The 25,337-nt window shown below is 42.7% G+C and overlaps 1 protein-coding gene across 1 annotated transcript; it reads left to right on the forward strand.

The window, feature by feature from the left end:
- The first annotated feature begins 2,987 nt into the window (after positions 1 to 2,987).
- On the forward strand, positions 2,988 to 24,924 carry LOC142661920 (uncharacterized). Its single transcript, XM_075839631.1, has 9 exons — positions 2,988 to 3,394; positions 4,022 to 4,115; positions 8,274 to 8,427; positions 11,208 to 11,353; positions 12,411 to 12,587; positions 18,359 to 18,478; positions 19,809 to 19,895; positions 24,177 to 24,324; positions 24,578 to 24,924. Exons 1-9 carry the CDS (start codon positions 3,381 to 3,383, stop codon positions 24,607 to 24,609), a joined length of 972 nt encoding a protein of 323 aa, XP_075695746.1. The 5' UTR covers positions 2,988 to 3,380; the 3' UTR covers positions 24,610 to 24,924.
- The last annotated feature ends 413 nt before the right edge of the window (positions 24,925 to 25,337 follow it).

A 25,337-nucleotide genomic window follows, 5' to 3' on the forward strand; every position in this document is an offset into this window, starting at 1 on the left:
GATTAGGTACCATTTGAAATACTGCCATAGACTGTCTGCCTTCTATCCCCCTCACCTTTATGTTCACATGCTTGTCTTCAAGTTCTCCTGTTTCCTACCAAACTCCAATTGCATATTCTGCTTTTATGGACAATCATTCATAAGTTGGGGAATCTCATACCCTTTCTCTAAGGGAAAACAGCCTCTGATTTAGGACTTCTTCACACGAACGTGTTTTCACGCTTCACGCATCCATCGAGACTAGTCTATGGGGGATGCGTGATATTGCATCCGGCAGAGCACGGATGCACCTCGGATGTTAAAAACCACTTTTTCACGTCAGATGCGCAACGCCCGTGTGAATCTAGCCTCACAGCCGTTTTTTACGCCCGTTTTTCGAGCTGTTTTTCTATTAAGACCATGAAAAACGGCTCAAGAAGTGACATGCTCTTCATTTTTACAGGGCATTTTTTACCCGCCGAACGCCCCGTAGGGACGAAATGCAATTTTTCCCATTGAAATCAATGGGCAGATGTTTGGAAGCGTTCAGCCCCTGTATTTTCAGCCATGTGTACATACCCTAATCCTTAAGTGCATGCCCGCCATTATACTATATATAGTTATGTTCAAGAGAAATATATTTTCCTGTATACCCCTCTCCTGATGCTTCACATTGCATAAAAAGAAACCTGCAAGCTGCATATAACTTCCAATCCACATTGTGACCACCCCGGCTATATACTGTTGGAATATTACGATCTACTGGCTTCTTTTACAGTTGAGCGTTATTATATAGTTATCAGGACATTGTCCAGCTGGTCCTCCAGGATAGTGGAAAGCTGACCACTGATGATCATCCCCGTGCTTCCTTCAGGATCAAAACTGCTGCCAACATTGCTGCACCTAAGGACGCCTCTATAAACTGTAGCGTCACTTCTGTTATAAAGATTTGGGAAGTTCCTACAGAAGGTTGGTGTTGGTAACTATGCAAGTACAAGGTGTGTGGTTGCCAGAAAGAGAAATCGAGAAGCAAAAAGAGAAGTGAAAAATCCATATGAGCAGATATAGGAATGACCTAACATCCCTGTACTCCAAATCTATTACAATACACAGACCATAATCTACTAGAATAAGCAAGACGGAGGGAGACCGCAGCGTTCTGTATTATATGTAAATGAAAGGGTTGGAAGCGTCTCAGAAATTCTCAAGTCAGATGTCAAGACGTAATTAGGTCACCCCCATGATCTGGCCAAAACCACTCCGACCCAGGAGCAGACTGAAACATTACAGCCAGTTTTACACACAGTATTTTGCTTTTTTCCATTTTTGTAGTTTTTATGGGGTCAGTGGCGTTTTTATCAAAACACAGCATGCTATAGGCATCGCAGGTTTTTTCTGCCGTTTTTTTTTCTTCCATAGGCTTCTCTATATTCTTTATAGAGCTTAACTAACACCGGGAAAAACCCTGTACAAAATATACTAGACCAAAAAATGGAACCAACACCATGTGTAGAAATACCGTTGGGTCTCCTTCACACACAATGGAGGGAATATACACCTCCTCATAGCAGGTGTATATTTGCATTTTTGGCGCACAGACACCGAAAGATGCACCAAGTATATTAGGAAGCGTGCACCTCTTAATATATTTGGCGCATTTTCTGTCGACATACATTAATTTAAGACTGGCGGTTTAACACAGCAATACGTACTACAGTGGCATTTGTGTGGCATTGTCTACAGGGGGCACTGCGTGGCAACTAGCTTCAAAGGGCACTATATGTGGCACTCTCTGTAAGGGGCATTGTGGCAGATAAGTCTCGGATTTATTCTGCAGATCCATGGTTTGGAATTGCCAGTGGCAAATCGGACCCATATGAATATAGCCTTACTGTTGGTGATCCGCTCAGACCTTCACCTGACCGCAGAACCAGGTAAATGGACTTTTACTAAAAATAGTTTAGTACCCCTAATATAGTGAATAGAATTTTAAAAACCCCATTCATTCAATGCGGAGCGTATTCTGTAACTTTCTGAATAATTAGCGTTTTTGTGAATATGAGGTTGTACATTTTTTAGACCGTCTGAGTTACAGAACTGATGATTCAACCCATTTGTAACTTTAGGGCCAGAGTTTGTGGTATTTAGCAATTATCTACGAAGGGTACGTTCATACAGTTGTATCTGAGGTCCCAGCTCCTTTCCATATTCTGTGCCAAAACGGGAACTAATGCCAGAAAGAGGAAGAAGGAAACCGATTTCCGATAATTGGGGAGGGTGAGTGCATACAATGAACCCTGGCTAATAAATGATCACACACTGAGGCACACCATAAGAAAACTCTGTCATTGCGGACCGCAATACGGTCCGCAATTACGCAGCCACCCGGTTCTATTAGCCACGGACACCTTTCCGTATCGTTACGGAAGGGTGTCCGTGCCGTAGAACCGGGCCAGGAAATATGGAACACTATTTTGTCTGGAAAAATTACAGAAATCCAATGGAATCCATTAAAGTAATTGGTTCCCTTTGTTTTGCTTCTATGACGGATGGAACAATGGAAATAGTGATACAAGTGTGAACTCAGCCTTACACGACATTCTAAGTAAGTTGCCATAGGGAATGGAGTTCTCATTCTAGAAATCTCTGATGCAGTTGTTTCCCATTTACTGCATGCAGAATAAACACGTATGAATAAGGCCTTACGCTCTGTCATGGCTTCCAGATCAATTTACAAATAGCAGATCCCGACATATTGACTTATAATGGGGTTCTGTTGGCTTTCCGGTGTTTTTGACGACATAAATGGTGCAGACTACGCTATTCTTGCTGTCAAAATCACTGGACAGAACAAAGCACAGCGCCGGTGTGAACAGTGCCTTGTACTCATTACTTTTGAATGAAGAAAAACACCAAAACAACGTCAGGCGGCTTTCAAAAAAACGTTGACTGAACTACGCCATTAAGGCTACCGCAGATTTTCGTCTTGTCATTGCGCTGCTCAACGACACTATCAATGCAATGACGTTCAGGTCAAGCACCATATTTATACAGGAGGGGAGGGGGGCTTGTAAGTCGCAAGGTATTTATTAAGGATTTCCGCCACTTAAATTTTTCACTAAGAGGAAGTCATGAGGTCGTCATAGCTACTTAGGTAACATTGTGCAAGACTCGTGCAGGAAATGCCAACTACATGTCCCATGATGCACCGGGAGCCCAGCCAGCGCTAGGCCAGTCCTGTGTGCGGTGCACAGACACTGCTACCCGTCTGGGCAACAGGGCGCAGGTCTCAGGTGAAGCGGGGCACGGTCGTGTCTGGGCAAGTGACGGAGCAGAGCATCGCTGCCCGGGCTGAGGAGCTGCATCTCCCGGAGACACGTCCGGCGCACGTCGCCTCCAGCATGGAAGATCACAGGTATCAGCAGCAGCTCGTTATTTCGTGACCTCAGCGGGTGACCACATAATGTGATATTCAGGGACTCCGAACCCTCCATATATGATCAATAAATAATGTAACCTGGGACTCCGTTCAGGTGGACTACAAGTCCCAGCATGCTTTGCCACTCACAGTGATATAGACAATGGGGGGAGCCAACAGGACATGGAAGCAGGATTTACTTGAAGGGTTTCCCCATGACCACTTTTTTTTTATTTTTAACATTAATGTCCTGTCTAATAAAGGTATGATGGGTGGGGAGCGATCTCTGAGACCCCCACGGGCCCTAAATCCCTGTTCCTGGCGAAAGTTGACCAATGTGTGCCACTTTCCATAGGACGGGTGGAAGTAGCTCCATATCTCCACTGATGAAGTTTAGTACTGACAGGGCTGGTCGTTACTAATGCAGCCAGCGGGCGCCGCAGCCTCACCGGCTCAGGAGGCATCTGATGGGCGTCTTAGCAAGATCCTCCTATGCCTCGTCTGGCGCTGCCAGTCTTGGACTGGTGGTGTTTCTAAATGGAGTGTCTCTTTAATGTAATTTATAAATAATACACTAAGATATTGTGCTGTACAGTTACTTATTTTACTATTCAATTCCCACAGGCCTATTGTCCCGCAAACCAGCGACGCCAGTGACCTGCCCCTGCCCAACCTGCGACCTCGGCACCAGGAGCTCATCCCTACACCGTTTGGTCCTGTAAGTACAACACACGTGCTACGTAGATTGTACAAGGTTATTGGACTATAGTCTGACTGTGAAGATCAGCCACCGAGTGAACTATCGTATCAGGGAATCTCATAAGCTCTAATAGAGTTGCGGTCATATTGTGGTTTTGCCACAACTTTACAAGAATCGCTGCAATATGACTGCAACGTGTGAATAAACCCTGACAAGCAGGGGATCTACAAGGGGGATAGAGAGACGTTGGGGTCTCCCTCTCCTAGACGGAGCTTGGTGTATTCCGGGGCTCTCGAAGCCCCTGCAGATATGAGAGCAGCACTGCACACACTGAAGTAGCACTGCACACTCATTAAACCCCGTTCCAGGCTGCCAACGTTTATATACGTGACAACTGCACAGGGCATCGGCAGTTGCAACGTATACAGCCGTATGTCGTGAAGGGATTAAGGCCTAAAGTAGGCTGGTTACTAAGGGGTTAATTAGTCCAGTGCTGCCTGACAAGGCACGGGAGTTATCAGTCTCGTGCCTCGCCATTCGGCGCTTTAGCAATGATGCAGTAAGCTCGATGACGTCATCGCGCCGACTATGTTGTTCCGCTGAATGAGGCCTGATCTCTGAGCAGGCCTGCGTCGCTGGAGGACGGCGCGGTAACGGCGACAGGTAAGCATGTAACTGTATTTTGTTTTTTTTTAGTGGGGACTCTCTGGGGGGCACTATCTACAGGGGACTCTCTGGGGGGGATCTCTACAGGGGGCACTATCTATTTCTCATTAACTCTTGATTTTGTAATATGTCCATAACCGTTTTGGTCTGTCTGTGATTTTTAGCTAAATAGTCCAGAAATTACTGAAGTGGAGGGTTGGAAACCTTTCACGCTGCATGTGACTCCTGAATGTAGGCAAGTATGACTTTAAGGTCAAGATCTGTGAAAGTGATTAGAATATGTTTAAAAGATAACATTTTGCATGGACTCCGTCTTGTATGGTAGGCGTCCATTCTGGATCGTTGGAATCTATCTTTTGGCCTGAAGGAGCCATCTTGAGATTAATAAGTAAAAAGTAATATGTCAGCAGATGTCCTGAAGCAATTCTATGTTGTGTTCTTGAATTGAATGTTTTATTACTCTTGTAAGGAGCAGATCAAATAGCCTTGGTCGAATGGACAATGACATTGTTTACCATGGAAGGGGATTCAGCCCTCTGTTTAAATGACTTAAAGAGGCTCTGTCACCAGATTTTGCAGCCCCTATCTGCTATTGCAGCAGATCGGCGCTGCAATGTAGATTACAGTAACGTTTTTATTTTAAAAAAACGAGCATTTTTGGCCAAGTTATGACCATTTTTGTAGTTATGCAAATGAGGCTTGCAAAAGTCCAAGTGGGTGTGTTTAAAAGTAAAAGTCCAAGTGGGTGTGTATTATGTGCGTACATCGGGGCGTTTTTAATACTTTCACTAGCTGGGCGCTGTGAAGAGAAGTAACATCCTCTTCTCTTCAGAACGCCCAGCTTCTGACAGTGCAGATCTGTGACGTCACTCACAGGTCCTGCATCGTGACGGCCACATCGGCAGCAGAGGCTACAGTTGATTCTGCAGCAGCATCAGCGTTTGCAGGTAAGATCGACTTACCTGCAAACGCTGTTGCTGCTGCAGAATCAACTGTAGCCTCTGGTGCCGATGTGGCCGTCACGATGCAGGACCTGTGAGTGACGTCACAGATCTGCACTGTCACAAGCTGGGCGTTCTGAAGAGAAGAGGATGTTACTTCTCATCAGAGCGCCCAGCTAGTGAAAGTATTAAAAACGCCCCGATGTACGCACATAATACACGCCCACTTGGACTTTTACTTTTAAACACACCCACTTGGACTTTTGCAAGCCTCATTTGCATAACTACAAAAATGGTCATAACTTGGCCAAAAATGCTCGTTTTTTTAAAATAAAAACGTTACTGTAATCTACATTGCAGCGCCTATCTGCTGCAATAGCAGATAGGGGTTGCAAAATCTGGTGACAGAGCCTCTTTAATCTTATCTACAGTCCATTCTCTAGTGAGACAAGAAGTAGACACATTAACTTGTGTATCTGAAATGTGTGTCTTCCCCATGGGACAAGGTTCAGGCCACCTGGGGCTTGGAGGGTGAAGAATTATTATAATGTATTGAAATATTCTCGTTGGCTGAATCAGTCATTATCATGTTGTAGATGATTGGCTGAAACCAAAGCCTACACCTTTCCTGTCATTATACTTATATACTTGTTTGGATCAATAAACCGCAGAGAAGGATTTTGAGCATACGAGCGCGGTCTCTTGTGTCATCTTTTCTCTCAGATATATATATCTATCACCTATGATTTGGAAACGGGATAAATCACTGGAGGGCGGGTATCGGTTGACATACCCATTACAAATTTCAGTCTAATGTATTTTGGCCCATGATTGCGTTAACAAGATCACACATTTTGGATTTTCAACCTCCTATTTTACCCCTTACGATGCAAAAGGTGAAATTCATGGCAAATCCAACACAAAATCTGCATGTAGCTCATGCAGATTCCCTCGACCTAGGATTTCCTCTGTGGAAAACTACAATCCACACACAGGCCCCATGCACACGACCGTATTTTTCATCAGTAATTACAGACCCATTCATTTCTATTGGCCACGGACACCTTTCGGTAATTTTACCTGATGGGTGTCCGTGCTGAAAAAATTATAGAAGCTGTCCTATTCTTGTCCGTAATTATAGCAAGGACTCTCCCATAGAAGTCAATGGGAGCTTCCGTAAATATGGACGGCTACGGATGTGCGTCTGTAAACCGTCCATATTTACAGATGCGTTGCTATGCAGGATGCTGATCTTTTTTTACGGATCTGTATATACGGATGCAATACGGACCGTGTATACGGATAAAATACGATGCCTACGGATTTTTACAGACAGTATTTCGGGATAGATGAAAATACGGTCGTGTGCATGGGGCCTTACCGATTGCTCCATTTTCTTATGCAATATCTCTTGAGAATAATTTTTTCCGTTGATTAAAGTTTGCGGGGTTGGGGAGAGGGGAGATCACCACGGAAATGGCATGAATAAACCTGCTGCTATTTGAAAAAACAAATAAATTGTTAAAAAATGAAAATAAAAGAAAGATCTAAACTTCCTCCACTAGAGGGCTCTGTTTATTGACAAACTTTTCAAGAGAGAGTGCAGAGGTGCTGAGAAAAACTTTACACAATTGGGACTATAAAGAAAATAAGGCCAGGTTCACACACGCAGTATTGATGCAGTTTTTGTGGCAGTTTTCGCCTCCGTTTTTTGAGCCATAGCTAGAAGGGGATCCAAAAGGAAGGAAAGGTATAAAGAAAAGACTGATGTATCTCCTTTCTTTTGTGTCCACTTCTATATTTAGCTAAAAAAAAAACGAGTCAAAACCTGTGTGTGTGATCCTGGCCTTATAAAAGCTACTATTACATGAATGGGATTTATGGAAACCGCCGAGAGCTCTCGCTCCGCGATTCTCATCTGTTTCAGTGGAAGACCACACATGCAAGGACACTGCTCCGCGGGTGACTGGTTCTCATCACCGACATGTTCTTGGGTTCTGTGCAGTCCCAGAAGCCAGACGCACACCGATCAGACATCTACTTGACATACTATGAAGTCTTTTTTGGGACAACCGCTTTTAATTCAATGTCCATGTCTGTGTCTTGGGTCATACAATGGTGCTCAAGTTTTATATAGAGATGCGTCGTCCCTGGTGGTTTTAATCATGTATGTCCGTTTTCGTTGCGTTCTACATCACTGATCATTGCTGTTGCCGTTGATCTTCAGGTCTTTGCATGTCCTATACGGCTCTGAATATTAAAGGGGTTGTCCAGGCACAGGGTGGCTTTTCATACTGATGACCTATCCACAGCTGATCGGTGCGGGGTCCGGTTGTCTGACCCCCACCGATCACATACTGATGACCTAGCCTGTGGATAGCTCATCAATATGAAAAACTGTCCCCTGCTTGGACAACCCCTATAGGATTCGCTCTTTGTCTATTGGTCACTTCATATTTTCTAATCAAATGTATTATGTGTGAACTGAAGGGACGTACAAGACCCGTAAACGAAGAGCATACATGCAGCATAAATTTATTATTTTTCCATTTTTATTATCTTTTACCAGATCAAGCCTTGGGCAGAGCTTCCATGGCCGATAAAAACATATTTTTGCCTGGCCATCATCTCCCTCCTGTGTGTTCTTGGCTTAACCATCTCCAGCCTCGTGCAGCAGAGTAATGAAGATTCAACCGTGTCTCTTATACAGCTGATAGGAATTGGTACGTTTCTGGATTGCTTTCCATTGATGTGTTTTGAAAGTTCTTATGGCTGAGACCATATAAAAGTCAGATTGGTCCCTAAAGTCTGCAGTAATATATAGATCTCTGGCATAATGTACGCGCTACATGAGCTGTATTAATAGTCTAACCCCAGTCAAAAACTGACAATTGGGTGTCTCCGCCCCGACTAACACAAGATTGGTCGTTAATTGGTTAACCCTGCAGAACCTGAGTACTTCATTCGTAAACCTGCAGAAACTTTCATTCCATAGACCCACGCGGAGTGGCCATATCCTCAGCAGAGGTCTGAAATCCATGCAAAAGAAAGAATTCAATTGCAGTGGATTTCACCCATTTCTTAGAAATGGATGAAGTCCGTTGCAAATCTGAAAGAATCGCAAAAAGAAAAAAAAAATGGGTTACTTTACTACCTGTTTTTCTGGGAGATGCCATGAGAAAAATATATTTTTTTCTCTGAGGCCGGTAGCCACTTCCGCTGTAGCGAAACGCAGCGTTTCAGCATTTAGGAAAAGGCGCTGGATCAAATGCTCGTTTGGTCAATACTCCATTTTCACCCTCCTCTTCCCGGCTGCCGGTGCTGTATATCGATATGCAGCAGTTCTTTTAACTGGGTTGTCCAGGGTGAAGAGTTTTTTTTTTTTTCTTCCAGATTTCAGTTTATGTGGGCGCTGCACGGAGCTCTGCTCCATTTAATGTATGGGTTCGGAGGTGAAGCCATGAATGGGCAATATTTACAATGAGGGTGTTTTTTTTTTTTTAATACAAATAAATTAGAAAGTTTATTTTATTTGAAGCAACATAAAGCAAAAATACTTGGACAACCCGAATAATTCCACTGGGCAACGCTTGTTTCCTCTAACTTGACTGCAGGCCACCAGCTGTAATGATCATCCTGTATTGATATGAATAGAGACATATATTTCTACATACATATTTTTAAACAGAATTTCTTGCACACACATCCTTATTGTGACATCTTCAATGACCATAGTGATGCGCCTCATTGCGTTTCCTCATTTTCAAAAGTACAAGACTTCATAGGAAACCGTCATCAAATGACTTACCAGAAGAAAATGAAAAGATGCCTTTCCGTGTACATTATATGTGAAAACTGTATCAATAACTTGAGATATTATTGAATGGAAGGGCCTTTTTAACTTCCGAGAGTTCCCCTTTTAAATGAAGAAATACATTTAGTAAATACATGGGCTATCTATTCCAGAAACATATTTTTCTCCCAGATTGGACTCTTTCTGGGAAAGCCATGTAATAACCAATATGGCCTCCTTTACAGATCCCATAGGGGTTGTCAGGTAATGTTTCCAGACTCTAGAAATGCCAACGTACCTAGATTTTGCAGATATGGGAGTAGGGGATAGATCACTTGGCAGTCTTGGTGCCAACCCCTGAGCGAGGTGTACCCAGGTTTCCTAGGCACCTGAATGGCAAATGTTGTCTGGCTATACAGTGATCCATTTCTGACACCAGTCATGTAGTATATCTGCAAAATGATGCCGATTAACTGGGAATGCTGGGTCACAACCCCAGGAGGGAGGACACATGGATTGGTGGCCAAAAAAATAATCAAGTAATGGTTGAAAGGAAATGTTAACCGCTTGACAAAAGAGAATGATTGGATGACTTTTATTTACTGGTGTTTATTTTATGTGGAAATGCTCTTTAGGATTTAGATGTAGCAGAAAGAAGTTTGCCATTTAAATGGGTTTTCCAGGACGATAAAATTGATGGCCTATCCTTAGGGGTTCCAATCCCCGGGCGTTCACCAGTCAGCAGTACAAAGGGGCTCTCCTGCTCGCCGTGCATACAGGTGTGGCTGTGCCAGGTACTGCAGCTCTGACCAGGTACAGCCTCACCCATATGTACAGTGCTGTGACTTTGTTCTCCTGTTGTACATTGATGCCAATCCGAAGGATTAGAAGTCCCAGACAACCCCTTAAACTAACAGTGTAGACATGAGAATTGTGGGTAAAGAGAATACAGTAGGTAAACCAGAAGTCCTATGTTAAACCAAAGATAAGACATTCAGATCGCCAAACTCAGCTCTACTGCATCTGTAAACAGATACTGGGAATTGTCTCACTATGGCGTTGCACATAAGTTGTACTTTTTTGATGCAATACTTTATCGCTGTCGCAGAACGTTTACTCGTTCCTTAGTGGAATAGAGGAATTTTGCTGTAAGGTCAGCCTAAAATTACCGTATACAAGAAAACCATATTGATTCGTTGCCTCACAGGTTTTGGAAGGGTGGAAAGGTTCTAATCGAGCCCTTGGACAAATCAAGTATTGAGAATCGTGACACAAAAACCTGCTAAAAAAAATATAGAGTCAAACGAGTTCCATGTATTTTTCTCCAGTGCTGTCACATGCCCTAAATAATTAATTATTGATCTGTAACCTCCTCCAGGTAAATGGTTCATTAGTCTTGAGTTATGTGTCAAAATGTACGATATTGTATTACTCAGTATGTCAAAAATAGTATAAAATCATAAATACAATGTGGGGAACAATTCATGAAGATGGTCCTGCTCTGACGTGCGGCCTGCTGATAGTCACCGTCTTCATGCTGCTGTTTATGGGAGCCTGTATTCTGCCTCTGGAGCAGCAGAGACAAGTAGTTGTACCTTTTATTAGCAGACATGTTGCCTCTATTCTCATCACATAATCTTTAGCGGTATAGTTGGACGATTGTTACAATGAACTTTACCAGTCATTTAGAATTCTTCATCTTTCCATCAGTTTTCTGCATCTATTACATCACCCGGGGCATCCTGCAAGAAAACCGCCAGGAACTCATCGTCTTCGTGCTCTCCATTTTGCTGGAAATGATTCGTTCGATTGTCAACTTCAGTGTGCTCTCTAAAGATGCTAAACCTGATATACAGGTGAGTCATTTCTTATATATCCCACCCGAAACCGTAGATCATAGTCTATAGTGCTGATTTTATCTACTTGTCATGATATGTTTCTTAAATGTGACTCCACCCAGAACGAAACATTCTGTACCTTTTAGGATCTCCCACCTCTATAGGTGCCCAGACACGTTAAACAGACCTCATCGGAACATGCCGATTTCTAATCTGTATGGGGGCTACCCAACTTTCGCCTGCTGGCAGACGTTGCGGGCAAGAAGGATCGGGCATGTTGGATTTCAACATGCCCGATCCTTTGCTCTCCTCTCCCTCTTGACATAAGTATGTTTATGGGGGAGTCGAGAGAAATAACTGTTGGCTAAATGACTGTTCGGTTGACCGTTATGTAATGTATATGGCCACCTTAATATTTGCTTTCACTGTAACGGAAAGCTCTGGTAGGGAGTGGGGTTCTTGGTGACCACTCCCAGTTACATTTTTGGTTGAAATGAATGGCAGCGGTATTAGAGAAAAGCATCATCCGCACATTGCCATCTGCCAGCCGGGAAACACAGGTCAAGCAGGTTATATTTAATATGCCCAGATCCTTTATTTCCCTGGGAGATAAGCGGTGCTAGACAGCCGCTTATCCCTCTCTTCTCTATCGCAGTAAACATGCACACTCGGACGGTCTAAGCATGCATGTTTAGTGTCAGTGGAGATAGCTATCGTATGTGTTAGCCCAGCTTAGGGCTCAGCATCTTCAGTGTCAAATTCTCAGAATGTTGTAGCTGGAGGAAGTGGGAGTGGAGGTAATGAAAATCTTGAAATGGCATGCACAAAAAGAAATGTAGTCTGGGCAATACCAGCGATACTTCCTCGCCAAGAGGCAGTTATTTTATGGTAGATCCTGAACGACCTCACTGGCGCATTACATATATTGTATACAGTACTGCACCTCCATTCTGCTGATAGGCAGCGGTCTAGGGAGTTAGACCCCCAAAGTTCACACATTAATGGTCTAATGAAACCACTTCAAGCTGCTGTATAATGATCATTACTGTTAACTTTTTTTTCTCTTTCTACTCAGCCCCGATTCATAGTCATCCTGCTCGTTGGTTTCTTCCACGTGGTCTGTGCTCTGAGTCTCGTACTGGGCCAAAATATGATGGCGTTCCGGGTAGGGGGTGCCCTAGAGAGTCTCCAGTTGCAGTACAACATGTTGAGCCTTTGCTTCTCGTTGCTTACCTTTGACCTGCAGGCACAGGTACTGAACTTATCGTCCTCTTCATCTTCATCATCATCATTGTTATTGCTATTCTACCATAGCCAGGTGTATTCAAGCCTAAAGAAAAACTGATGCTATATAGCCATGTTAGAAAAAATATTTATTTCAACTTTTATTGAAAACCTACATTATAAAACATCATTAAAAAAATGTTTTAATGATGTTTTATAATTTCTATTTTTAATACATATTTTTTTCTAACATGGCTATATAGCATCAGTTTTTCTTTAGGGTTGAATGTATATGTGGTCTGATTAACCTTTAAATACTTCATGATCCTCATATCCGTAGGTGACTTGTGACCGTATATATTCCTGCCAGTTTTTGGTTGAGCATAGCCAGGTGTAGCTGCATCACTTGTATCACTGAATATAACGTCATAAGTAGGTGGCCAGCAACATTAGAGAACTGTAGGCCATACCAGCCGACTATCTAATGTTTATGCCATCGATGGCAGGTGTCAGGGGAAAGAAGGATCAGGCATGTTGGATCCTTTGGTCCATCAAGTAATAGGACGCTGCCAATGAGGTCTGGCAGCGGCTTATTCTCCTGTGTTCGGTTGACAGCGATCTTACATGTATGGGCACCTTAAAGAAAAAGTAGGGCTAGTTACCTGTGCCGTAGTTAGGAATTAATAACACCGTTTTCTTGAACATCTACCAAAAGCACCAGCAGAGATGCCCTGCATAATTTAGCTTAGCTAGTTCTGCCACCCCTTCATTCTGAAAATGGCGGACTCAATCCCCGTAACTGCTTTTTAATAAATAAAATAAAGGGACGATGCTGGGGCCGATCACCGGGCTTCATTTAAGAACAACTGTCTAAAGGCGGTACGGGTGGGAAAGACTGACATGATCTCACACTTGGTGCCAGAACACCACTCCGGTTCCGCTACAACCTGTATGCCAAAAGATAGTCATGTACATAAGATGTATGTCGGCCGAACTCGTTGATTTGCCCATCTACTGTGTATGGCAGTGTCCCAACAACGACAGTCGTTGTAAGTCGGAGCCGAGTGTGCAGGTGTATGGGGGAGTCGGGAGGAATAGCTGTCAACCGAACTATCAAAAGTGTTTGGCCTGTTTAAAGTGTAACTAAACTTTAAAAAAAAAAACGTTTGACAGGTCAGAAGTTTTGATCTGTGGGGGTCCGAGCACTAAGACTGACCCATCGCCAAAACGAAGCAGCAGAAGCGATTTCCGAGGAAAGCCGATCAGAAACTAAGCAGCACAGAGCTCACCCAAGCGCTTCTACAACTTCATTTTAGCGTTCGGTGGGGGTGTCAGTGCTTGGACCCCCACCGATCAAAACTTCTGACATGTCACTATGACATGTCAAAGTTTTTTTTAAAAGTTTTAGTTATCCTTAAAAGAGCATTTTCCCCCTAAAATAATGAAAATAAAAAAATTGTGGTGAGAAAAAAAAAATCCCTTGGTTACATCTGACTGTTGGCGCTTCTGTGTTGACCTTGCAAGACAAGCCGGGAGGCAGCGGGAGCAGAAAAAGGTAGAACGGGGTTTAGGGGGCCCTGTTCTAGAGAGAGGTGGGACCTGCATCTATCTGACATTTATGACATAGCCTGTGGATGTCCTAAATATCCCTGTTGGGGAAAACCCCTTTAAGACTACACATTAGACCTGCTCTAGCTGTCGGCAGCGTGATCGTCCTGTCGACCTCGATCAGCCCTGATCCCATAACCATACACTTTCCGCTTGGCTTAAACTGAACGTCATTTCTATAAAGGGTAGAGATACGTGGCCGCATGATACCTCTGGTGCGGACTTATCTTGAGGGAAATTCTAGCATTGTACTTCTTGAAATCCAACTTTCCAGATTCTTGTTTACTCTGGGAGAAGTTGGAGGACCTTCGTGTCATCCCCATAACAGGATTTCCACTGCATCTGCCAATAATAATCTCATGACTATGGCCAGCTTATCCTGTGCCTAGTCGAATATGCGCAGTGCTGAAAAAGCTAAGAGCTGACTGCGTTTCCTCAATGAAAACGCTAAACATGCAGCGTCGGTAGACAGACTTTCCTGAACTTCACCAACAAGTAAAGTCGCTGAACAGGAGAAAATTTTATATGAAGCCCGGTTGACATATGTTCACCCCATCACCTCCGATAACCGGCTAAATGTTTAGCAAATTCTGCATTCTTCTGAATAACAACATATAGTCCTGTATACATCTGCTGGGCTGCAGACAAGCCTTGGTTGGGTAATGTACTTGTGCAGGTTCCCCAGGCCATATTGTGAAAGCCTTAAAATTTGTTATGACACAATATGTGCTGGTTTTCAAATTTTCTAAGAATAAATATATCTCCGACTCTCCTCCTCCAAAATAATATTACCAGTAAGTCCCTGACTTGACTTCTTTTGTCAACTTCGTAGCTGTTTATTCGCTATATCAATTTCTGCGTTAGCTCAGTGCAACCATAATGGCTGCCGTTCCTGTTCTCAAAGGGCTCTTCACAGGGGAGTCGCTATAGGGGTGCAGACGTAACAGTCGCATCGGGCTCTGTGCCTGTGGGGAACAAACACCCCTCTTCCACAGTATTATGAATGGCACATGGTAACTGATGGGCCCCGTTAGAGATTGGGACCCAGGAGCTACTACTACATACCCAGGTAGATGGGTCGTAAAAGCTTTGCTATTCAGGATTCTAAAAAAAATAACTGGGTGACAAACTGCTGAGCCATAGCAACGGCCATTTTAGTTGTCACCCAGCTTTCCCGAAACATTCTTACGTAAATTCTACCGCACTTTTTAGCTGACAAAATATATTTTCTTTTTGTGGGAAATGCTCTTAACTCTGAAGCTTGGCATCATCGCTCCTATACACGTAATCTATATTTCCATTACATTTCCGCTCTTTAATCATTGTACGTTGAAAAAGTATTTTAGTCGTTTTGCACGGTTCCATTACCCATTAGGAGGGTTAGTTTATCGTCCTCCATCGGACATCAGAAATGTGTTGGCTTTTAAGGCCGGAGCTGTTGAATCTGAGACCTCTGGGGCACCGCAAAATGGCGGAGGTTCTACAAGTCCCTATTTTTAAGACCAGGGAAATTGTATTAACGCCATTACTGAGATTACGCTTTGGACTTGGTGTCAGAGCGGAACAGATTAGTTGAGCTAAAATGGAAAGAAATAGCTGAAATCTGACTGCCGCTTCCTGCGATGTTTAATGGGATAATGTGCTTTGCCATCTTATCAATAATTCAGCCATATTTGTGAAGTCTTCATGTTTAGACGGTGGAGTGATGATTTTCAGAAAAATTTGACACCTTTTTAAGTAAATAAAGTCCATACAATACAAATATTATATCCCATTAAATGTATTACAGGATTATTTCTGTCAAATTCTTCATTTCACAATTGGGTTGTAATGATTTGTAGTTCACTAGGAATCAGGACACAGCTGTCTTTATAGAGCTCCATACTAGCAGACATAATGAAGGCGGCCATTTTCTTGTGTTAGCCTGGAGTGAACCTTAGTTATCATTAGACTGTTCACCTCAAAGTGTGATGGTGGATTTAGCAGGACTTCACTCAGAGTGCTTCCTAATCATGAAAACTAAACATTGGATCTATCCACAAAATGACCGCTACCTTTTGAGTCACATTTTTTTTAAATGGTCTGCCCATAGCAACCTATCAGCTGTTTGTTAAGGACAAGGACGTGTTTTGTGGGGTTTTTTTTCTTCCAGATTGTGATATGTCACCTTGTCAGCGATGGCGACCAATCACAGGTCAACTTTCATTTTACCAGAGCAGTTTAAAAAATGAAAGCTGAGCTATGATTGGTTGCTATGGCCAACAAGACCAGTTTTACGGTTAGACGGTTTTGATAAATCGGCCTTCATGTTTATATGACCTGCCGCACATGTATTTTTCTCACAAGTGATTAACCTTTTCACTGCCAAGGACTTCTATGTAATACATCGTGACTTTTTAAATGATTTCCGCGCTTAGTCTATATAAGGGCCTGTTCAAATCACCGTTCGCTTTCCGTTCCGGGGTTCCATCGGAGGTTTCCGTCGGGTGAACCCTGCAACGGAAAGTGAAAGTGAAACCACAGCTTCCGTTTCAGTCACCATTGATCTCAATGGTGACGGAAACCTCGCTAATGGTTTCCGTTCGTCACCATTCCGGCAGGTTTCCGGTTTTCCGACTGAATCAATAGCGGAGTCAACTACGCTATTGATTCAGTCGGAAAGCCGGAAACCTGCCGGAATGGTGACGTACGGAAACCATTAGCGATGTTTCCGTCACCATTGATATCAATGGTGACTGAAACGGAAGCTGTGGTTTCACTTTCCGTTGCGGGGTTCACCCGACGGAACCCCGGAACGGTGATGTGAACAGCCCCTAATGGTTAGGCCCAATGCACACGAACGTAAAAACGCCCGTAATTACGGCCCATAGACTTTTATTGGCCACGGGTACCTCCCCGTATGCTAAGGCCTCGTGCACTCTTCCATCACCGTTTTCACGGCCGTTTTTTACGGATCCGTGTGCCCGTTTTAGCGGCCGTGCGATTTCCATGTGCACTCCGTGTTTCCGAGCGCCGAGCATGGTATTGTCCAGGGTGCTGAAAGAGCATGGTTGTTCAGCGCTAGTCACTGTACAGGGTGCTGAAAGAGTTAATGGGCTGCACTGATCGGCGGTAACTTTCAGCACCCTGGACAGTGACTAGCGATCACAATATAGACCAACGTGTAAAAAAAAATAGAAGTTCATACTTCCTCCAGTCCGGCCTCCCGGAATGACGTTTCAGCCCATGTGACCGCTGCAGCCAATCACAGGCCAATCACAGGCTGCAGCGGTCACATGGACTGCCGCGTCATCCAGGGAGGTCGGGCTAGATGTTAAAAGAGGGACGCGTCACCAAGACAACGGCCGGGTAAGTATGAATTTCTATTACTTTTACTAGGGAAAGTGCTGTCCCTTCTCTCTATCCTGCACTGATAGAGAGAAGGGGCTGCCGATTAGTGCAGTGCAATTTTGCATTGAAAACGTGCCCGTAAATACGGGTGGAATACGGGTCGAATACGTGTGACCAAGGACCCGTATTTACGCCAGTATTTACGGGAGGAAAAAAAATAAGTTTGTGTGCATGAGGCCTTAGTCGTAGGATTTTAGCTTTCAAATACCACGTGCAAAACGCTAGGTGAAATATTAAGGGGGCAGCGTTTATCTGCCTGTGAGGAGCAATATGTAAAGCTTTACTACTTGATGCTGTGTCTGTGTAGGAGGTGAGAGCTGCAAATGAGAGTAGGAAGAAAGATCACTACCTGTTCAGGTCCTTTTACACGGTCCGGCATGGGCCGTGTAGACGAGCGCTAATCAGCGAGACAGCCCGTTGGGAGCACGTTTGGCCTTTTCACAAAGAGCTATGGTCGGTTATGTATGGGGACGAGCGATCGTTACTATGATCATTCGTTCTCATACGTTTTCATAATCCTTTACACAGGGAGATGTGCTGCCAGCTAGCGACCATTTTATTAGCCGCATAAGCGAGCCGATAAACGAGCGTTTGTGAAACTTGTCCTGAAACCCATGGCGGCAAAAAAAAAAAAAAAAGCACATAAAACTTTGCCGGCAGTATTTGTCTGACGACGCTGAACTCCTACGATATTATGGCACGTGGTGCTGAATTGTTCTAATTTTTGAGTGAGTGAGTTTTTTGTTTTTTTTTGTTTTGTTTTTTTTAATTACAGTTTATGTTTTTGTTTGTTATTTTCAGCTTTGCCTTACAGTCCTGGTCTTGTTTTCTGGCTTGTATGAAATCTCTACACTTCACACCATCATACTTGTCATTGGTTTGGTCTGGGCCTTTCTCAAAGTCACCATTGGTATCCTAGCAGTGAGTATTCATATTTCTACCAGCTCCCTCATCTATAACCCAAATGAAACGCTTCTAATGTCACCACGTTTGTTAAGAGTAATGAAGTTACCGTTCCAGGTAACGTAAAATTCTATTACAGGCGTTGTCCAGTCCCTAAAAATGCATGGACTATCCTCGTACGAACGCTGTTTCGCCTTCATTTCTACTTGCTCACTGTAAATCGTCGACACGCATTTAGCGCCGATTCACAGGTATTGCAGCCTTTTATCCCATTCACTTCAATGGTAGAAGAAGGCTGCAATACCGTGAGTCACCGCTAAATGCGTGTCGATGATTCACAGTGAGCAAGTAGAAATGAAGGAAAAGCAGCGCACGTACTAGAGCAGCACCCACTTCAAAATAGCTGATCGTGGGGGTCCCGGGAGTCAGAACCCAACCCATCCGCTATCCTGAGGATAGGCCATACATTTTTAGGGACTGGACAACCACTCTAACTTTTATTTCCCCATAAAATTAAAGTGTCCCCAATAAATATACTCCCCTCCCCCAGCCACCATATTGTTGTTTTCTATTTGTTTCAGGTATTTTTTTTATGTTTCTGCTTAGTAATGTATAGGGGGGGGGGGGGATGTATCAATGGCAGATTGGGTAGGTTTGCCGTTTAGAAGTCTGTGATAACTTTGAGACCACCCCAATGAGATCTGTAATTATCGCCATATTGGTTGTCACCCAGCTTTCCTAGAAACCGGTATAACAAAGAAGGCCCCTATAGATGGAGGTTTCATGGTTCTTTGTTTTACATCTGAGGATTAGGTGACTTAACACGTTGCGGAATTGGTGCAGATTTTCTGTCGGATTCCGGACTGTAAATCCACAGCCATTTACAGTACAATATATCTAGATGGGATTTAAAAACCCCATCCACATGTAGCGGAAAAAATCTGCAACATGTCAAGTTTGCCACCGATTTTTATTCTTTGCAGTGCATGGGGTGAAAAACCGATGTAAACGTGGAATTTTTTTGCTAAAGTCAGCGACTGAAAAAGTCTGCAGCGAGTGGCTCTGTTCACACTGGTGTCATGGCTTCCGTTGCTAACCTAGCTATCATGACTGTTTTCTAATGGATCTCTATGAATGCTTTCGGATCTGTCCGCTGATGGTAAGAATAGAGCTGGCGCAAAGAGGAAAACTCTAATGTGAACAGAGCCTTTGAATTTCACAGTATGACTGAAACTTCTGTATCTTCTTTCTGTAACTACAATATGGGTCTCCCCTGGGAAACAGCCGGGAGACGCATCCTGAGGTGCGACTAACATAAATCTATTTTTTTTTTTTTTCTTCTCAACAGATTCTAAAAGAAATCAAACCACTTGTGTGGATATTTGTTTTACAAAACCTTCCAGAAATGGCCTATCTAGTATATCTTCTGTACAAGGTACCTTGTCTCATTTGTGGGGTGGTCTGACGTGTGTATATCCAGGGAGGGCCTTAATGTAGCCTGGGAGTTACAATGGAAAGCTACAGTGTATACAAAATGTTTTGTAAAAAAAAAAATACATCCTAATTCAAGCCATAACTCTAAGGCCGGGTTCACACGGGTAAGATTTGCCGCAGATAATTCCGAAGAATATCCGACCAACCATTAACCATCCATACCGAATTGCGTGGATTTCCAAAGAAGACCCCAAAAAAGTAATTCATTTCAAATCCGCAACTCTAGGATTTGATTGCGGATTTTTACTCCCCATCGATGAAAATATTGGAAATTTGCAACAGAACAGAAAATATCATGCTACAAATTTTATATTTTCCAGCGCAGGTAAATTTTCACTCCCAAAAAAATTCTGCATCACGTGGATGAGATTTGTTCAAGAAACCGCAAAACCTTAATACTTGTACTACTGGTATTTGCACTGGCCCTTTAACCCCTTAACGCACCATGACGTAACTGTACGTCATGGTGAGCAGTAAGTTTGCGCACCTTGACGTACAGTTACGTCATTGCTTTGACAGTTAACCGCCGCACGGCGCTACACCGCAGCGGCGGTTAACTGTGCAGGGTGTCAGCCCTGCTCTCTCCGTTGCCGATCAGCGGCCTGTCGCCGCTGATATCGGCAGTTAACCCCTTAATTGCGGCGCTCGATTTTGAACGCCACAATTAAGATCTTTAGTGCCGATCGGCAGCCCCCATGTGAAATCACGGGGGCTGGCGATGGTACCCATGGCAACCGGACGCCAGACAATGGCTTCCGGGTTGCCATGTACAGAAGCCTATGAGGACCACCCCGAGGGTGGTCGTCGTAGGGTTCCTGTCAGTGTGACTGTCACGTCACAATGACAGTTGAAATGCATTACACTACGTGTGTAGTGTAATGTATTCCAGCAGCGATCAGAGCTGCAAGTCTAAGTGTCCACTAGTGGGACAAGTGAAAAAAGTAAAAAAAAGAATAAAAATGTTTTAAAAAAAGTGTAAAAATAAAAGTTAGAAGTGATATAAACAAGAACTGCTTTTTTTCCTATAATAAGTCTTTCATTATAGGAAAAAAAAATGAGCACGTAAAAAAAAAGTACACATATTTGGTATCACCGCGTTCGTAACGACCCCAACTATAAAACTATAATATTATTTTTCCCGCACAGTGAACGCCGCAAAAAAAATAAACGAAAAACAATGCCAGAATCACTATTTTTTGGTCACCACCCCTCACAAAATATGTAATAAAAAGTGATCAAAAAGTCGCATGTACGCCAAAATTGTACCGATACAAACTACAACCCGTCCCGCAAAAAACAAGCCCTTACACAGCTTTTTTGACTGAAAAATAAAAAAGTTATGGCTCTCAGAATATGGTGACACAGAAAAGACATTATTTTCTAAATAAGTTATTTTATTGCGCAAACGCTGCAAAACATAAAAAAACGTATATACAAATGGTATCGCCGTAATCGTACCGACCCGCAGAATAAAGTATAATAGTCATTTATAGCCCAGGGTAAACGCTGTCAAAAATAAATAAAAATCATTGTCAGAATTGATGGTTTTTGGTCACCTTGCTTGCCGAAAAATTGAATAAAAAGTGATCAACAAAATCGCATGTACCCCAAAATGGTACCAATGAAAATTACAGATTTTCCCGCAACAAATAAGCCCTCACACGGCTCCGGTGGTGAAAAAATAAAAAAAGTTCCGGCTCCCAGATTATGGCGATGCAAAATGTGCAGAGTGTTCCAAAAGTGGATAAGATTGGGCACCATTTATCAGTGCGACGCCGGCCACATATCTGTGGATTATTATTTATTTACCCCATTATTATACCCTCTTATTATGCCCCTGATGTACTCTGCCCAGCCTACATGTGCCCCAACATTATAAACTGAAATACCAGCAAAACGCCAGAGCTACTACCAAGCAAAATATGCGCTCCAAAAGCCAAATGGCGTCCCTCCCTTCTGAGCCCTACAGCGTGCCCAAACAGCCGTTTATGTCCACCGATATGGCATCGTACCAAAAAATGGTACCAATAAAAACGACAACTCGTCCCGCAAAAAATAAGCCCCCACACCGCTCTATTGACAGAAAAATAAAAAAGTAGTGGCTCTTGGAAAGCGGAGAGGAAAAACGAAAAAGCAAAACATGAATCAGTTCGTAAAGGGTTAATTACTTTCTAATGAAAAAACATTTATGACCACATGTGGGGTATTGCCGTACTCGGGAGAAATTGCTTTACAAACGTTGGGGTGCATTTTCTCGTTTATCCTTTGTGAAATTGAAAAAATTCAACATTTTAGTGGAAATAATGTTGATATTAATTTTCACGGCCTAATTCTAATAAATTCTGCAAAAGACGTGTGGGGCCTAAATGCTCACTATACCCCTAGATAGATTCCTTAAGTGGTGTAGTTTCCCAAATGGGGTTACTTTTGGGGGGGCTTCCACTGTTTCAGTCTCTCAGGGGCAAATTCGACATGACACCCAAAAACATTCCAGCTAAATTTGAGCTCCAAAAGCCAAATAGCGCTCCTTCCCTTCTAAGCCCCGGTGTGGGTCCAAACAGTAGTTTATTACCACATATGGGGTATTTACGTAATCAGGAGAAATTGTTTTACAAATGTTGGGGCGCTTTTTCTCCTTTATTCCTTGTAAAAATTAAAAATGGCTACCTTTTTTCAGAAAAAAAGTAGATTTTCATCTTCACATACTAATTCAAATAAATTTAGCAAAAAAACTGTGGGTTCAAAATGCTAACTATACCCATATATAAATTCCTTGAGGGGTATCGTTTCCAAAATGGGGTCACTATTGGGGGGTTTCCACGGTTTTCTTCCCTCCAGTGCATTGCAAACGCGACACGGCACTGAAAACTATTCCAGCAAAATCAGAAATTGAAAATCCAAATGGTGCTCCTTCTCTTCTGAGGCCTGCTGTGGGTCCAAACAGCAATTTATTACCACATATGGGGTATTGCTATAATCGGAAGACATTGCTTTACATATGTTGGGGTGTTTTTTCTACTTTATTCCTTGTAAAAATTTAAAATTTCCTAATTTTTTCACAAAAAAAGTAGATTTTCACCTTCACATACTAATTCAAATAAATTTAGCAAAAAAACTGTGGGTTCAAAATGCTAACTATACCCATAGATAAATTCCTTGAGGGGTATAGTTTCCAAAATGGGGTCACTTTTGGGGTGTTTCCACTGTTTTGGCAGCACAAGGCCTCCTCACACCTGACATGGTACCTAAAATATATTCTAATAAAATAGAGGCCCAAAATCCACTAGGTGCTCCTTTGCTTCGGAGGCCTGTGTTTCAGTCCATGACCGCGCTAGGGCCACATGTGGGGTATTTCTAAAAACTGCAGAATCTGGGCAATAAATATTGAGTTGCATTTCTTGGGTAAAACCTTCTGTGGTACAGAAAAAATTTATTACAAATGAATTTTTGAAGAAAAAAAATGAAATTTGTAAATTTCACCTCTACTTTGCTTTAATTCCTGTGAAACGCCTAAAGGGCTAAAATACTTTGTGAATGCTGTTTTGAATACTTTGATGGGTGCAGTTTTCAAAATGGGGTGATTTATGGTGACTTTCTAATATATAAGGCCCTCAAAGCCATTTCAGAACTGAACTGGTCCCTGAAAAAATAGCCTTTTGAAATTTTCTTGAAAATATGAGAAATTGCTGCTAAAGTTCTAAGCCTTGTAACGTCCTAGAAAAATAAAAGAATGTTCAAAAAACGACGCAAACATAAAGTAGACATATGGGAAATATAAACTAGTATGTATTTTGTGTGGTATTACTATCTGTTTTACAAGTAAATACATTAAAATTTAGAAAAATGCTAATTTTTGCTAATTTTCTCTAAATCTTGGCGTTTCTTACAAATAAATATTGAATTTAATGACAAAATTTTTTCAGTATCATAAAGTACAACATGTCACGAGAAAACAATCCCAGAATCGCTTGGATAGGTAAAAGCATTCTGGAGTTATTACCACATAAAGTGACACATGTCAGATTGGCAAAAATGGGGCTGGTCCTGAAGGCCAAAACAGGCTTAGTCACTAAGGGGTTAACAAGCGTTGGTATTCATGATCTTTCCTGTGCTCATCCTCTATAAATTCCAGCATTGGAGCGTTTATTACAGAATCCCGGGAGTCTGACTTTTCCATCACGTTTAGTGCAGACGGGTTACATTTCTTGTGCTTTGCTCTCAGGTGGCGATGGAATGGGGCATCGGCGACTCCTACACGCTGGAAGCTGCGGCTGTGATGGGCTCCTTCATCTCTGTGGTTATTAAGACTGTGCTGTTCTGTTCTCTGTACCGCGTGTATCAGAGCTTCGGCCAAGGACTGAGAGAGAGAAGTAAGTATGTGTTGTGTGGGCATGAGAAGGATCGAAGGGTCAAATATTCTGCACCGCAGGTTAATTTCGGCACGGAAATTTTTTTGCAGCGTGTGGATGAGGTTTTAAAAATCACATTCACTTTGCTGCAACTGTAAAACGCTGAAGATTTTCCGTCTGCAAATCCAGACAAAAAATCTGCAGCAATTACGCGATGTGTCAACATGGCCTAATATTAAACTTATTTTTTATTTTTTTTTTAAATCCTTCAAAGTGTTTTCCTCCTATGGAAGGATTGATTCCTAGAAGCACTGAAAGTAAATATTGGAAGACCTGCAGGACGGGGTGGACTCTTGTAACCCGGTCATTATGGAGATGGGAGGTATAGTGCAGCGTCACTGTGCACTTCGTAGCATCTGTAAAAGGGAAGAACTTCGCTTTCAATCACCAAACCCATGAGTATTCTTCTTTTCACTACTGGGGTGTATCGCAGCCACTTCCTGCACTTCTCGTACTGCACTGGGCTGTGCCATACATGATTATTTTTTTTCTACTTTAAAATGTACATTATTTTGCCGTTCATAATCTACATGTAACAGCCAATCAAGTTGTTTTTACTTATTTTTGTACTGAACTTTGTGGTATTTGCCCATAACTACATCATTCTCCATTTACATACAGCACTGCATTCAGAATTGACTGCCACTTTAAAAATTTGGTGACATTTGCTGTCAGACCTCCCCATAAAACGTGGCTCATTTCCCATCTTGATATGCCATCTGCCGAACCGCATTTTGGTACTTTTAATGCCACGGTGTTGTAGGCCCCCGTGTGTTCCAGGATGCAAATGGGCAGAACGTGCTCTGTAAAGACATTGAACCAGCAGGGATTGGCAGGAAGATGTGAGGTCAGAGCTAATAGATAACGAAGTTCCAAAAGTACTATTAAAAATTATATCACTCCACATCAGTACAACATCACTGGCATTGCAAAATTCCTTCACATATGTAGCTTAAGCCTAGATGAACTTATAC

This window comes from Rhinoderma darwinii, chromosome 10 (genome assembly GCF_050947455.1).
Source record: "Rhinoderma darwinii isolate aRhiDar2 chromosome 10, aRhiDar2.hap1, whole genome shotgun sequence".
In the NCBI taxonomy this organism is placed as follows: domain Eukaryota; kingdom Metazoa; phylum Chordata; class Amphibia; order Anura; family Rhinodermatidae; genus Rhinoderma; species Rhinoderma darwinii.